The sequence below is a fragment of the Hypanus sabinus genome, unplaced genomic scaffold (genome assembly GCF_030144855.1).
Source record: "Hypanus sabinus isolate sHypSab1 unplaced genomic scaffold, sHypSab1.hap1 scaffold_214, whole genome shotgun sequence".
NCBI classification, from domain to species: domain Eukaryota; kingdom Metazoa; phylum Chordata; class Chondrichthyes; order Myliobatiformes; family Dasyatidae; genus Hypanus; species Hypanus sabinus.
The window spans coordinates 8,795-22,457 of record NW_026780246.1 but is presented as its reverse complement, the minus strand read 5'-3'; the positions used below and the strand labels follow the sequence as shown (position 1 = coordinate 22,457).

At 47.4% G+C, this 13,663-nt stretch overlaps 1 protein-coding gene and 1 long non-coding RNA gene across 5 annotated transcripts in view; one reads left to right on the top strand and one right to left on the bottom strand.

Annotated features, from left to right (window-relative positions):
* Nucleotides 1–12,778, bottom strand: part of LOC132387730 (uncharacterized) — a 29,721-nt gene extending 16,943 nt beyond the window's left edge. Inside the window, exons 1-2 of the long non-coding RNA XR_009510004.1 lie at nucleotides 12,652–12,778; nucleotides 10,733–10,875 (exon numbers count right to left, since the gene is read on the bottom strand). This is a non-coding gene — a long non-coding RNA (uncharacterized LOC132387730). The remainder of the gene's footprint in view (nucleotides 1–10,732; nucleotides 10,876–12,651) is intronic.
* Nucleotides 1–13,241, top strand: part of LOC132387728 (NACHT, LRR and PYD domains-containing protein 3-like) — a 331,928-nt gene extending 318,687 nt beyond the window's left edge. For all 4 annotated transcript variants that reach the window (XM_059960087.1, XM_059960088.1, XM_059960089.1 and 1 more), the window contains 5 exons: nucleotides 7,426–7,512; nucleotides 11,120–11,290; nucleotides 11,446–11,616; nucleotides 11,772–11,939; nucleotides 12,104–13,241. In XM_059960087.1, coding sequence (XP_059816070.1) covers nucleotides 7,426–7,512; nucleotides 11,120–11,290; nucleotides 11,446–11,616; nucleotides 11,772–11,939; nucleotides 12,104–12,191 — 685 coding nt within the window. In that variant the 3' untranslated portion in view covers nucleotides 12,192–13,241. The remainder of the gene's footprint in view (nucleotides 1–7,425; nucleotides 7,513–11,119; nucleotides 11,291–11,445; nucleotides 11,617–11,771; nucleotides 11,940–12,103) is intronic.
* The last annotated feature ends 422 nt before the right edge of the window (nucleotides 13,242–13,663 follow it).

Sequence of the window (13,663 nt, the reverse complement as noted above, 5' to 3'; positions counted from 1 at the left end):
CTGACACCCAGACCGACACTGACTGCAGCAGGTGGGTCAGAGATTCACACCCCCTTCCCGGTGAGGGACAAGAGACCGTCAGCAGACTGTCCCAGTGAGAAAGGAAAGAAATACCATTGTGAGATTGTCGTCCCACTGCCCTTCCCTGTGTGTGACTTTGCTCACTTCCAGATACACAAAGAGCGAGGGCGCATCACCTCTGGGTCTCGGTTCAGACCCAACACACACGTACGAAAAATGTCTGCGTCCTCTCGTCTTGTAGGATTATCGTTTACCCTTGGAATCTTCCTGTGGGACTTCTCATCCCAATCTCCCTTCCATTCTTTGGAATCTCGCCCCCATCCCCATTCCTCCCGTGGACTCTCTATTACTCTTTCCTCATCCTCCTGTGGGATGTCTTGTCCACACACCCCACCACCCTTCCTGTGAGATCTCTCTTCCCTATCCCCCTTCCTTTTGTGGGATCTCTCCTCCCCATCCCTCTTCCTCCTGTGGGATCTCTCTTCCCCATCCCCCTTACTCCTGTGGATTTCTCTTCCCTATCCCTTCCTGCTGTTGGAACTCTCTTCCCCATACCCTTTCCTCCTGTGGGATCTCTCTCCCCCATCGACTTCTTCCTGTCGGATCTCTCTTTGGCATGCCCCATTGTCCTGTGGAATTTCTCTTCCCAATCCCACTTCCTCCTGTGGGAACTCTGTTCCACATCCCTCTTCCTCCTGGCCGATTTCTTAACCCCTTCCCCCTTCATCCTGTTTATTTTCTGTCTATATCCCCCTTCGTCCTGTGGGATCTCTCTTCCCCATCCCCCTTCCTCCTGTGGGATCTCGCTTCCCCATCCCCCGACCTCCTGTGAGATCTCGCTTCCCCATCCCCATTCCCCTTTTGCTTGTGGGAACTCTCCTCCCCATAGAATCATAAAATCATAGAACACTACAGCACAGAAAACAAGCCATTCAGTCCTTCTAGTCTGTACCAAAACCTTATTCCGCTAGTTCCATTGACCTGCACACAGTCCATAACCCTCCGGTCCTCTCCCATCCATGTATCTATCCAATTTATTCTTAAAGCTTAACAGTGAGTCCATATTTTCCTCATCAGACGGCAGCTCGTTCCACACTCTCACCACCTTCTGAGTGAAGAAGTTCCTCCTAATGCTCCCCCTAAACCTTTCCCCTTTCACGATGAAGCCATGTCTTCTCATATTTATCTCTCCTAATCTATGTGGAAAGAGCCTATTCGCATTTACCCCGTCTATACCCTCATAATATTGTAAACCTCTATCAAATCTCCCCTCATTCTTCTGCACTCCAAGGAATAAAGTCGTAACCTGTTCAATCTTTCCCTGTAACTCAACTCCTGAAGACCGGGCAACATCCTAGTAAATCTTCTCTGCACTTTTTCAAACTTACTGATATCGTATATAGTACTGATATAGTTAGGTGATCAGAACCGCACACAATACTCCAAATTTGGCCTCACCAATGTCTTATACAACCTCACCATAATATTCCAACTCCTATACTCAGTACTTTTATTTATGAATGCCAGGGTGGCAAAAGCCTTCTTTACAACCCTGTCTCCCTGTGATGCCATTTTCAGAGAGTTGTGCATCTGAACCCCCAGATCCCTCTGTTCCTCCGCACTCTTCAGTGCCCTACCGTTTATCGTGTATGTCATACCTTGATTTGTCCTTCCAAAATGGAACACCTCACACTTGTCTGCATTAAATTCCATCTGCCATTTTCTGGCCCATTCTTCCAGTTGGTCCAGATCCCTCTGCAAGCTTTGAAAGCCTTCCTCGCTGTCCACAACACCTCTATCTTAGTGTCATTCGCAAACCTGCTGATCCAATTTATCACATTATCATCTAGATAATTGATACAGACTACAAACAACGATGGTCCCAGCACAGATCCCTGAGACACAGCACTAGTCACAGGCCTCCAGTCTGAGAAGCAATCATCCACTACCACTCTCTGTCTTCTCCCACACAGCCAATTCGAATCCAGTTTACAACCTCTCCATGGATACCTGGTGTCTGGACCTTTAGAACTAACCTCTCATGTGGGACCTTGTCAAAGGCCTTACAAAAGTTAATGTAGACAACATCCACAGCCTTTCCTTCATATGTATTCTTGGTAACCTCCTCGAAAAACACTACAGGATTCATTAAACATGGTCTACCACACACAAAGCCATGCTGACTATCTTTTATCAGCCCTTGGCTGTCCAAATCCTTGTATATCCGATCTCTCAGAACACCTTCTGATAATTTACCTACTACTGATGGCAGGCTCACTGGCCTGTAATGACCTGGTGTACTTTTGGAGCCTTTTTCAAACAACAGAACAACATGAGCTACTCTCCAATCCTCCGGCACCGCACCCCTGGCTGAGGACATTTTAAATATTTCTGCCAGGGCCCCTGCAATTTCTACACAAGTCTCTCTCAAGGTCCGAGGGAATATTATGTCAGGCCCGGGGGATTAATCTACCTTTATTCACTGTAAGGCAGCAAGCAGCTTCTCCTCTTTAAACTCTATATGTTCCATGACACTACTGTTTGTTTCCCTTAATTCCATACCCGCTATGCCAGTTTCCTGAGTAAACACTGCCGCAAAAAAACTGTTTAAGATCTCCCCCATCTCGTGAGGCTCCACACAGAGACGACCACTCTGATCTTCTAGGGGACCAATTTTGTCCTTTACTATCCTTTTACTCTTAATATACTTGTAGAAACCCTTCGGGTTTACCTTCACATTATCTGCCAAAGCAACCTCATGTCTTCTTTTTGCCTTCCTGATTTCCTTCTTTAGTATTTGCTTACATTTTCTATACTCTTCAAGTACCTCATTTGTTCCTTGTTTCCTATAGCTGCTAAACACCTACTTAAGCAGATCGCCAATATCCCTTGAAAACCAAGGTTCCCTCTGCCTGTTAACTTTGCCTTTAATCCTGGCAGGAACATGCAAACTCTGCACTCTCAAAATTTCACCCTTGAAGGCGTTCCACTTACTGAACACATCCTTGCCAGAAAACAACTTATCCCAATCCACTCTTCCCAGATCCTCTCTCATTTCCACAAAATTGGCCCTTCTCCAATTCAGAACCTTAACTGGCGGACCAGTCCTATCCTTATCCATAATTAACTTGAAACTAATGACATTATGGTCACTGGACCCAAAATGTTTGCTTACACATACTTCTGTCACCTGACCTGTCTGGTTACTTAATAGGAGATCAGGTACTGCACCCTCTCTCGTTGATACCTCAATATATTGATTTAGAAAACTTTCCTGAACACATTTGACAAACTCCACACCATCTAACCCTTTCTCAGAGTGGGCGTCCCCGTCAATATGTGGAAATTTAAAATCCTCTACGATTACAACTTTCTATTTCTGACATCGGCCTGCTACCTCTCTGCAGATTTGCTCCTCCAATTCTCTCTGCCTATTGGGCGGTCTATAATACTACCCTTCCCCGTTCCTCAGCTCCACCCAAATGGCCTCTGTAGACAAACCCTCTGGGCTGTCCTGTCTACGCACAGCTGTAATATTCTCCCTGACTGGTAATGCCACTCCTCCCCCTTTCATCCTTCACCTCTTTCATGTCTGAAACAACGGAACCCCGAAATATGAAGCTGGAGGTTTTAAGGAATATAAAAGTGGATAAATCTCCGGAGCCTGACAGGATATTCCGTAGGACCATGAGGGAGGTTAGTGTAGATATAGCAGGGGCTCTGACAGAAATATTTCAAATGTCATTAGAAATGGGGATGGTGCCGAAGGATTGGCGTATTGCTCATGTGGTTCCATTATTTTAAAAAGGTTCTAAGAGTAAACCTAGCAATTATCGGCCTGTCAGTTTGATGTCAGTGGTGGGTAAATTAATGGAGGGTATTCTTAGAGATGGTATATATAATTATCTGGATAGACAGGGTCTGATTAAGAACAGTCATCTTGGATTTGTGCGTGGAAGGACATGTTTGACAAATCTTATAGTTTTTTTGAAAAAGTTACGAGGAAAGTTGACGAGGGTAAAGCAGTAGATGTTGTCTGTATGGACTTCATTAAGGCCCTTGACAAGGTTCCGTACAGAAGGTTAGTTAGGAAGATTGAATCGTTAGGTATTAATACTGAAGTAGTAAAATGGATTCAACAGTGGCTGGATGGGAGATGCCAGAGAGTAGTGGTGGATAACTGTTTGTCAGGTTGGAGGCCGGTGACTAGTGGTGTGCCTCAGGGATCTGTACTGGGTCAATGTTGTTTGTCATATACATTAATGATCTGGATGATGGGGTGGTAAATTGGATTAGTAAGTATGCAGATGATACTAAGGTAGGTGGTGTTGTGGATAATGAAGTTGGTTTTAAAAGTTTGCAGAGAGATTTAGACCAGTTAGAGGAGTGGGCTGAAAGATGGCAGAAGGAGTTTAATGCTGATAACTGTGAGGTACTACATTTTAGTAGGAATAATCCAAATAGGACATACATGGTAAATTGTAGGGAATTGAAGAATGCAGTAGAATAGAGTGATCGAGGAATAATGGTGCATAGTTCCCTGAAGGTGGAATCTCATGTGGATAGTGTGGTTAAGAAAGCTTTTGGTATGTTGGCCTTTATAAATCAGAGCATTGAGAATAGGAGATGGGATGTAATGTTAAAATTGTACAAGGCATCGGTGAGGCCAAATTTGGAGTATTGTGTACATTTCTGGTCACCAAATTATAGGAAAGGTGTCAACAAAATTGAGAGAGTACACAGGATATTTACTGGAATGTTACCTGGGTTTCAGCACAGAAGTTATAGAGAAAGATTGAACAAGTTAGGTCTTTATTCTTTGAAGCATAGACGTTTGAGGGGGGACGTTAGAGAAATTTAAACTTATGAGGGGGATAGATAGAGTTGACGCGGATATACTTTTTTCCATTGAGAATAGATTCAAACAAGAGGACATGATTTGAGAGTTAGGGGGCAAACGTTTAATTGTAATATGAGGGGTAATTTCTTTACAGATAGTGGTAGCTGTGTGGAATGAGCTTCCAGTTGAAGTGTTAGAGGCTGGTTCGGTATTGTCATTTGAAGTAAAATTGGATAGGTATATGGACAGGATAGGATTGGAGGGTTATGGGCTGAGTACGGGTCAGTGGGACTAGGTGAGAGTAAGCGTTCTGCACGGACTAGAAGGGCCGAGATGGCCTGTTTCCGTGCTGTAATTGTTATATGGTTATATAGTTATTAGTCCTGCCCCTCCTGCAACCGTCTTATTAATAGCAATAATGTCGATATCATCATGTGCCAATCCACGATCTAAACTCATCTGCCTTACCTACAATGCTCCTTGAAATAGATGCACCTGAGAACATTTCCACCACGTACAAACCATTGATATCTGTTTATAAAAGCAGTCCTGACATGTCCTTTATCCTCCTCCACTTCACTATCTGCTCTAACACTCTGCCCCCTTCGCCTGCAATCTAGTTTAAAACCACCGGAGCAGAACTTGCTAACCTACCGACAAGGCTGTTAGTCCCCTCCAGTTCAGGTGCAAACTGTCCAATTCGAACTGGTCACACCTCCCCTGGAAGAAAGCCCAATTGTCCAGAAACGTGAACTCCTCCCTCATGCACCATCCCCTCAGCCACGTATTTAGCTGCATTACCTTCCTATTTCTAGCCTCACTAGCACGTGGCACAGGTAGCAATCCAACTGTGAGATCTCGCTTTCCCATCCCCCTTTCATCCTCTGGGCTCTCTGTTCCCACTCCCCCTTCCTTCCAACTATTGGATCTGTCCATAGCAACCCCCTTCCTCCTGTGGGATCTCTATTCACCATCACTCTTTCTCATGTGGGGCCTCTCTTCTCCATACCCCTTCCTCCTGTGGGTCCTCGGTTCTCATGCCCCCTCAAGCTGTGTGACCTCTCTTTCCCAAACCCATTCCTCCTGAGGTGTCTCTCCGACCCATCACCCATCCTCCTGTATGATCTCTCTTTCCCATCCCACCTCTTCCTGCGGGATCTCTCTTTCCCATCCACTTACTCCTGTAGGGCCTCTGTTCGAATACCCGCCACTTCCTGTCGGATACACCCAGATGCTGTGGGGTCTCTCTTCAGAAGGAAGGGGGAAGGGAAAGGGAGATCCAACAGCAGGAAGGATGGGGCAGGAGATCCCAAAGGAGGAAGGGGGATGGGGAAGAGAGCTCCCAGAGGAGGAAGGGGGATGGGGAAGAGAGATCCCAGAGGAGGATGGGGGATGTGGAAGAGAGATCCCAGAGTAGGAAGGGGGATGTGGAAGAGAGATCCCAGAGGAGGAAGGGGGATGGGGAAGAGTGATCCCAGAGGAGTATGGGGGAGGGGGAAGTGATCCCTGAGGAGGAAGTGGGATGGGGAAGAGAGATCAATAAGGAGGAAGGGAGATGAGAAAGACTGATGCCACAGGAAGAGGGGAATGGGAACAGAGGCCCAACAGCAGGAAGGGGGACCGTGAAGAGAGAGCCCAGAAGAGGAGTTCAGATGGACGAATGATCTAAAACCAGGAAAGGGAACGTGATTCACTATCCCACTTTCTCCTGTGTGGCCTCTGTTCCCATCCCCATACTTCCTGTGGGATCGCTCTTCCCCATTCCCATCCTCCTGTGGGATTTCCCTTCCTCATCCCCCTTCCTCCTGTGGTCCTCTGTTCTCATGCCCCCTCAACCCGTGGAATCTCTCTTTCCCAAACCTATTCCTCCTGAGTTATCTCTCCGACTCATCACCCATCCTCCTGTATGATTTCTCTTCCCCTTCCCCCTTCCTCCTGTGGGATCTCTTTTCCCCATCCCCCTTCCTCCTGTGGGATCTCTCTCCCCCATCCCCCTTCCTCCTGTGGGATCTCTCTTCCCCATCCCCCTTCCTCCTATGGGATCTCTCCTCCCCGTCTCCCTTCCTCCTGTGGGATCTCTCCTCCCCATCCCCCTTCCTCCCGAGGGATCTCTCTTCCCCATCCCCCTTCCTCCTGTGGGATCTCTATTCCCCATCCCCCCTCCTCCTGTGAGATCTCTATTCACCATCACCCTTTCTCGTGTGGGGCCTCTGTTCCCATCCCCCACTCTTCTTGTGGGATCTCTCTTCCCCATCCCTTTAGCTCAGGTGGGTCTATTTCACTGTGTCCAATTGACATTTCGGCATTTCGGTCAGGAACACTTTTCTCTCCATCGGGGAATGGGACAGAATATGTGGGGTTTAGAGGGTCACACCGACAGACTAAATTATTGACATTTGGTGAATACCCTGGATCTGGGCTGTGAGGGACATTGACAGTGATGGGAACTCCAATCAGTGATTTACTGATGGGTTTAATGTTTCCTGGAATATCCGAGTGAGAGAAATTCCCTCAGACCCACGGTTTGAATCACCTTGTTCATGAATCTGTCTGTTTGTTTTTAGACTTGGGCAGAATGAACTGGGAGATTCAGGAGTGAAGCTGGTGTCTGCGGCTCTGAGGAACCCGGAGTGTAAAATACAGAAACTGTGGTAAGTACCAGACTGTGGGAGATTGTGTTTACAGTCACTGGGTGTCTGACACTGAGAATGAATGTGATCAGTGGACACATAGAAAACATACAGGACAATACAGGCCCTTCGGCCCACAAAGCTGTGCTGAACATGTCACTACCTTAGAATTTCCTCGGTTTTACCCATAGCCCTCTATATTTCTGAGCTCCATGCAGCCATCCTGGAGTTTAAAGATCCGATCGTTTCCGCCTCCACCACCGCCGCCAGCAGCCCTTTCAGCACACTCACCACTCTCTGTGTAAAAAAACTTACCCCTGACCTCTCCTCTGTACCTACTTCCAAGCACCTTAAAACTATGCCCTCTCGTGCTAGCCATTTCAGCCCTGGGGAAAAGCCTCTGACTATCCACATGATCAATGCCTCTCATTATCTTGTACAGCTCTGTCAAACCACCTCTCATCCACTGTCTCTCCAAGAGAAAAGGCCGAGTTCTCTCAACCTATTTTCATTAGGCATGCTCCCCAATCCAGGCAACATCCTTGTAAATCTCCTCGACACCCTTTCTATGGTTTCCATGTCCTTCCTATAGTGAAAAGACCAGAATTGAGCACTGTACTCCAAGTGTGGTCTGATCAAGGTCCTATATAGCTGCAACATATAACGATATAACCATAACAGCACAGAAACAGGCCATCTTGGCCCTTGTAGTCCATGCCAAACACTTACTCTCACCTAGTCCCACCAGCCTGCACTCAGCCCATAACCCCCTATTCCTTTCCTTTCCATATTCCTATGCAATTTTACTTTAAATGACAATACCGAACCTCCCTCTACCACTTCTATTGGAAGCTCATTCCACATAGCCACTACTCTCGGAGTAAAGAAATTCCCCCTCGTGTTACCCTTAAACTTTTGCCTCCGAACTCTCAAATCATGACCTCTTGTTTGAATCTCCACTATTCTTATTGGGAAAAGCCTATCCATGTCAACTTGATCTATCCCCCTCATAATTTCTCAACTCTTAAACATTACCTCTCGACTCTTAAACTCAATCCCACGACTGATGAAGGCCAATACACCATACGCCTATTTAACTACAGAGTCAACCTGCACAGAAACTTTGAGTGTCTTATGTACTCGGACCCCAAGATCCCTCTGATCCTCCGCACTGTCAAATCTCTTACCATTAACACTATATTCCACCAGCCTGTTTGACCTACCAAAATGAACCACTTCACACTTATCTGAGTTGAACTCCATTTGCAACTTCTCAGCCCAATTTTGCATCCTTTCGGTGTCCCGCTGTGACCTCAGCCAGACCTCCACACTATCCACAACACCTCCAACCTTTGTGTCATCAGCAAACTGACTAACACTACCCTCCACTTCCTCATCCAGGTCATTTATAAAAATCACAAAGAGTAAGGGTCCCAGAACAGATCCCTGAGGCACACCACTGGTCACCAGCCTCCATGCAGAATATGACCCGTCTACAACCACCCTTTGTCTTCTGTGGGCAAGCCAGTTCTGGATCCATAAAGCAATGTCCCCTTGGATCCCATGCCTCCTCACTTTCACAATAAGCCTTGCATGGGGTACCTTATCAAATGCCCTGCTGAAAGCCATATACACTACATCCATTGCTCTACCTTCCGGTCCCGGTGACTTATCCAACTTAATGCTTTCCAAAAGCTCCAACACATCCTCTTTCTTCATATCTACATTCTCAAGCTTTTCAGTCCACCGCAAGTCATCCCTACAATTGCCAAGATCCTTTTCCATCATGAATGCCAAAGCAAATGGTTTATTAAATACCTCCGCTATTTCCTCCGGTTCAATAAGCTCTTTTCCATTGTCACACCAGTTTGGTCCTATTCTCTCACATCTTATCCTCTTGCTCTTCACATACTTGCAGAATGCTTTGGGGTTTTCCTTAACCCTGTCCGCCAAGGCCTTCTCATGACCCCTTCTAGCTCTCCTGATTTCATTCTTAAGCTCCTTCCTGCTAGCATTATAATCATTTTTTGAACCTTTCATAAGTTCTTTTCTTCTTGACTAGATTTACAACAGCCTTTGAGCACCACGGATCTTGTACCCTATCATCATTTCCATGTCTCATTGGAACGTACCTACTCAGAACCCCACGCAAATATCCCCTGAACATTTTCTACATTTCTTCGGTATGCTTCCCTGAGAATATCAGATTCCAATTTATGATTACAAGTTCCGGTATGATTGCCTCAGAGTTCCCCTTACTCTAATTAAAGGTTTCCCTAGCTTGCCTGTTCCTATCCCTCTCTAAGCCAATGGTAAAAGAGATAGAATTGTGATCACCATCTTCAAAATGCTCTCCCACTGAGAGACCTGACACCAGGCCAGGTTCATTTCTCAATAGCAGATCAAGTACAGCCTCTCCTCTTGTAGGCTTATCTACATATTGCGTCAAGGAACCTTCCTGAAAACACCTAACAAACCCCACCCCATCTAAACCCCTCACTCTAGACAGCTGTCAATCAATGTTTGGGAAGTTAGAATCTCACACCTCAACAACTCTGTTATTAAAACTCCTTTCCAGAATCGGTCTCTCTATCTGCTCCTCGATGTCCCTGTTACTGTTGGGTACCCTATACAAAACACCCAGTAGAGTTATTGACCCCTTCCTGTTCCTAACTTCCACCCACAGAGACGCCGTAGACAGCCCCTCCATAATGTCCTCCTTTTCTGTAGCCGTGACACTATCTCTGATCAACAGTGCCACGTCCCCACCTCTTTTCCCTCCCTCCCTCCCTGTCCTTTCTGAAACAATTAAATCCTGACACTTGAAGTAGCCGTTCCAGCACCTGAGCCATCCAAGTCTCTGTAATGGCCACCAGATCATAGCTCCAAGAGCTGATCCACACTCGAAGCTCATCCGTTTTATTCATCATACTCCTTGCATTAAAATAGACACATCTCAAACCAACGGACTGAGTGCCTCCCTTCTCTATCAACTGCATGTGACCACCTGCCTGTAACGCCTCTCTATCACCTCCTCGCTCTCCCTGACCAGACAAAGGTCATCGAGCTGTATCTCCAGTTCCCTAACTTGGTCTGTAAGGAGCTGCAGCTCGACACACCGGGTGCAGATGTTGCCGTCCAGGAGGCTGAGAGTATCCAGGATCTCCCACATCTGACACTGAGCACAGAAACCCAGCCTCACACACATACTCTCTGTCTGTATTGTAAACAGATAACCTACCTCGCCTCGACCCTTTATCGCCGAAGCCCCGTTGAGCCAAAGCCTTCCTACTCTATCTCCCGCTCCTCTGACACTCGCTCTGTAAATCTGTCTTCCTTTTAAACTCTTCTCGCTGTTCTCACTGGCCGACTTGCCCAGTCGTGCTGAAGAAAATATCAGTAATTGTGTTACTGATAAGCACTGGGGATTTGTACCGTCTCCTGTCTCTCTGTGTCCTTCACCCTCACTCTCTCTCATCTCCAGGCTGAGGGAGATTGTGTTTACAGTCACTGGGTGTCTGACACAGAACATTAATGTGATCAGTAATTGTGTTACTGATAAACACTGGGGATTTGTATCGTCTCCTGTCTCTCTGTGTCCTTCACCCTCACTCTCTCTCATCTCCAGGCTGAGGAAGGTCGGTCTCACAGGTTCTGGTGCCGAGGATTTCGCCTCCACTCTCAGTGCAAACCGTACACTTACAGAGCTGAACCTGAGTGATAATAAGCTGGGAGATTCAGGAGTGAAACTGGTGTCTGCGGCTCTGAGGAACCCGGAGTGTAAAATACAGAAACTGGGGTAAGTACCAGACTGTGGGAGATTGTGGTTACAGTCACTGGGTGTCTGACACTGAACATTAATGTGATCAGCAATTGTGTTACTGATAAACACTGGGGATTTGTACTGTCTCCTGTCTCTCCGTGTCCTTCACCCTCACTCTCTCTCATCTCCAGGCTGGACAGTGTCGGTATCACAGATTGTGGTGCCGAGGATCTCGCCTCCGCTCTCATTACAAACCCAATTCTGACGGAGCTGAACCTGAGTTATAATAAACTGGGAGATTCAGGAGTGAAACTGGTGTCTGCGGCTCTGAGGAAACCGAAGTGTAAAATACAGAAACTGGTGTAAGTACCAGACTGTGGGAGATTGTGTTTACAGTCACTGGGTGTCTGACACTGAACATTAATGTGATCAGTAATTGTGTTACTGATAAACACTGGGGATTTGTACCGTCTCCTGTCTCTCTGTGTCCTTCACCCTCACTCTCTCTCATCTCCAGGCTGAGGAATGTCGGTCTCACAGATTCTGGTGCCGAGGATCTCGTCTCCGCTGTCAGTACAAACCCATCACTGACTTGGCTGAACCTGAGATACAACTCTCTGACAGACCGATCTCACCCCACTCTCCGCCGCCTCATATTGACCCTCCCGAATCTGAAGCGGATCCGGTGAGTGTTTGTGTTAATGTTCAATGTGATAAAATATCAGCGGATCCGCGGGTTTTCTGGTGATATTTGTCTGTGAGTGTTGTTGAAACATTAACCCCGGTCCCCCGTTACTGACACTGTTGTGTGATCTGTTTATTTCATCTTTATTCTCCCATCTGTTTCAGGCTGGAGTACAATCGGTTCACTGAGACCGGGAGGAAGGAACTGAGATCTCTACAGGAACCCAGACCCGGACTGAGAGTGGATCTGTGAACATCTGAATGTGGTGAATCGGTTCAGTGAGACCGGGATGAAGGAACTGAGATCTCTGCAGGAACCCAGACCCGGACTGATGGTGGATTTGTGAACATCTGAATGTGGTGAATCGGTTCAGTGAGACCGGGATGAAGGAACTGAGATCTCTACAGGAACCCAGACCCGGACTGAGAGTGGATCTGTGAACATCTGAATGTGCTGAATCGGTTCAGTGAGACCGGGATGAAGGAACTGAGATCTCTGCAGGAACCCAGACCCGGACTGAGAGTGGATCTGTGAACATCTGAATGTGGTGAATCGGTTCAGTGAGACCGGGAGGAAGGAACTGAGATCTCTACAGGAAGTCAGACCCGGACTGAGAGTGGATCTGTGAACATCTGAATGTGTGAACATCCCCGCCCGCGAGATGGGGGCATTTGGCCGACTCCCCGCCCTCCCCTTTAACTCCCGCCCTTACCTTTAACGGCCGCGTGCCTGGTTCAACTTTCAACGGTTTTAACGGACCCGGCTCGGGCCTCGCGCTGTGTGCGTCGCTCGCAGCGGTCCCGCAGTGACGTGTTTCCGCCTGTTGTCCGGCGGGACAGCTTCCGCCGGAAGTGCGTGTACGAGACACCGACGTGACTCCCCGGGGAATTACCCGGACAGGAAGAGCCCGGGGTCCGGGGCTCAGTCTGGGACACCGGTGTCCCGGGGTGGGGGGGATGATCCCGGGAGAGAATCCTTTTGCCCCCTTTGCTGAGGACGGTGCATTCGGCAGCCTGGCCGATATAATGATGTTAAATGGACAAATCCCTCGGCAGTGACCCTGGATCTGCAGCGATCCCGGACACGGCCCTGAAGTGTGATTTTATAATCATCGGTTCCCCGATGCAGAGTGACGGTGAGAAACGGGACTGATTATTCAACCGGTCACTCCTTGTCGCCGGTCAGTTAATTGTGTGTGACTGTGAGTGAGTCGGGAGCAGCTTATTTATTCCCGCACGTCAGCAGCTCACACATTGTTTCATTTACATTTGTCATGATGAAATAAATAAACCTGTAACTTCCTGTCCTGGTGCCGGACTCGAGTTTTATTTGAGGTTTCTGCTGCCCCCCGCACCCTGTGCACTGCAACAGTGGGTCGGAGCTCCTCACACTGACACAGTAGCGTCTCAGCTCCAGGCTGAGAGAGCTCGGACTGGCAGAGTCCGGGTAGAGCATTCCACAAATCCACCACTCTCTGGGTGAAAAAGTTTTTCCGCATCTCTGTTCTAAATGGCCTACCCCTTATTCTTAAACTGTGGCCTCTAGTTCTGGACTCACCCATCAGCGGGAACATGCTTCCTGCCTCCAATGTGTCCAATCCCTTAATAATCTTATCTGTTTCAATCAGATCCCCTCTTATTCTTCTAAATTCCAGAGTATACAAGCCCAGTCACTCCAATCTTTCAACATATGACAGTTTCACCATTCCGGGAATGAACCTTGTG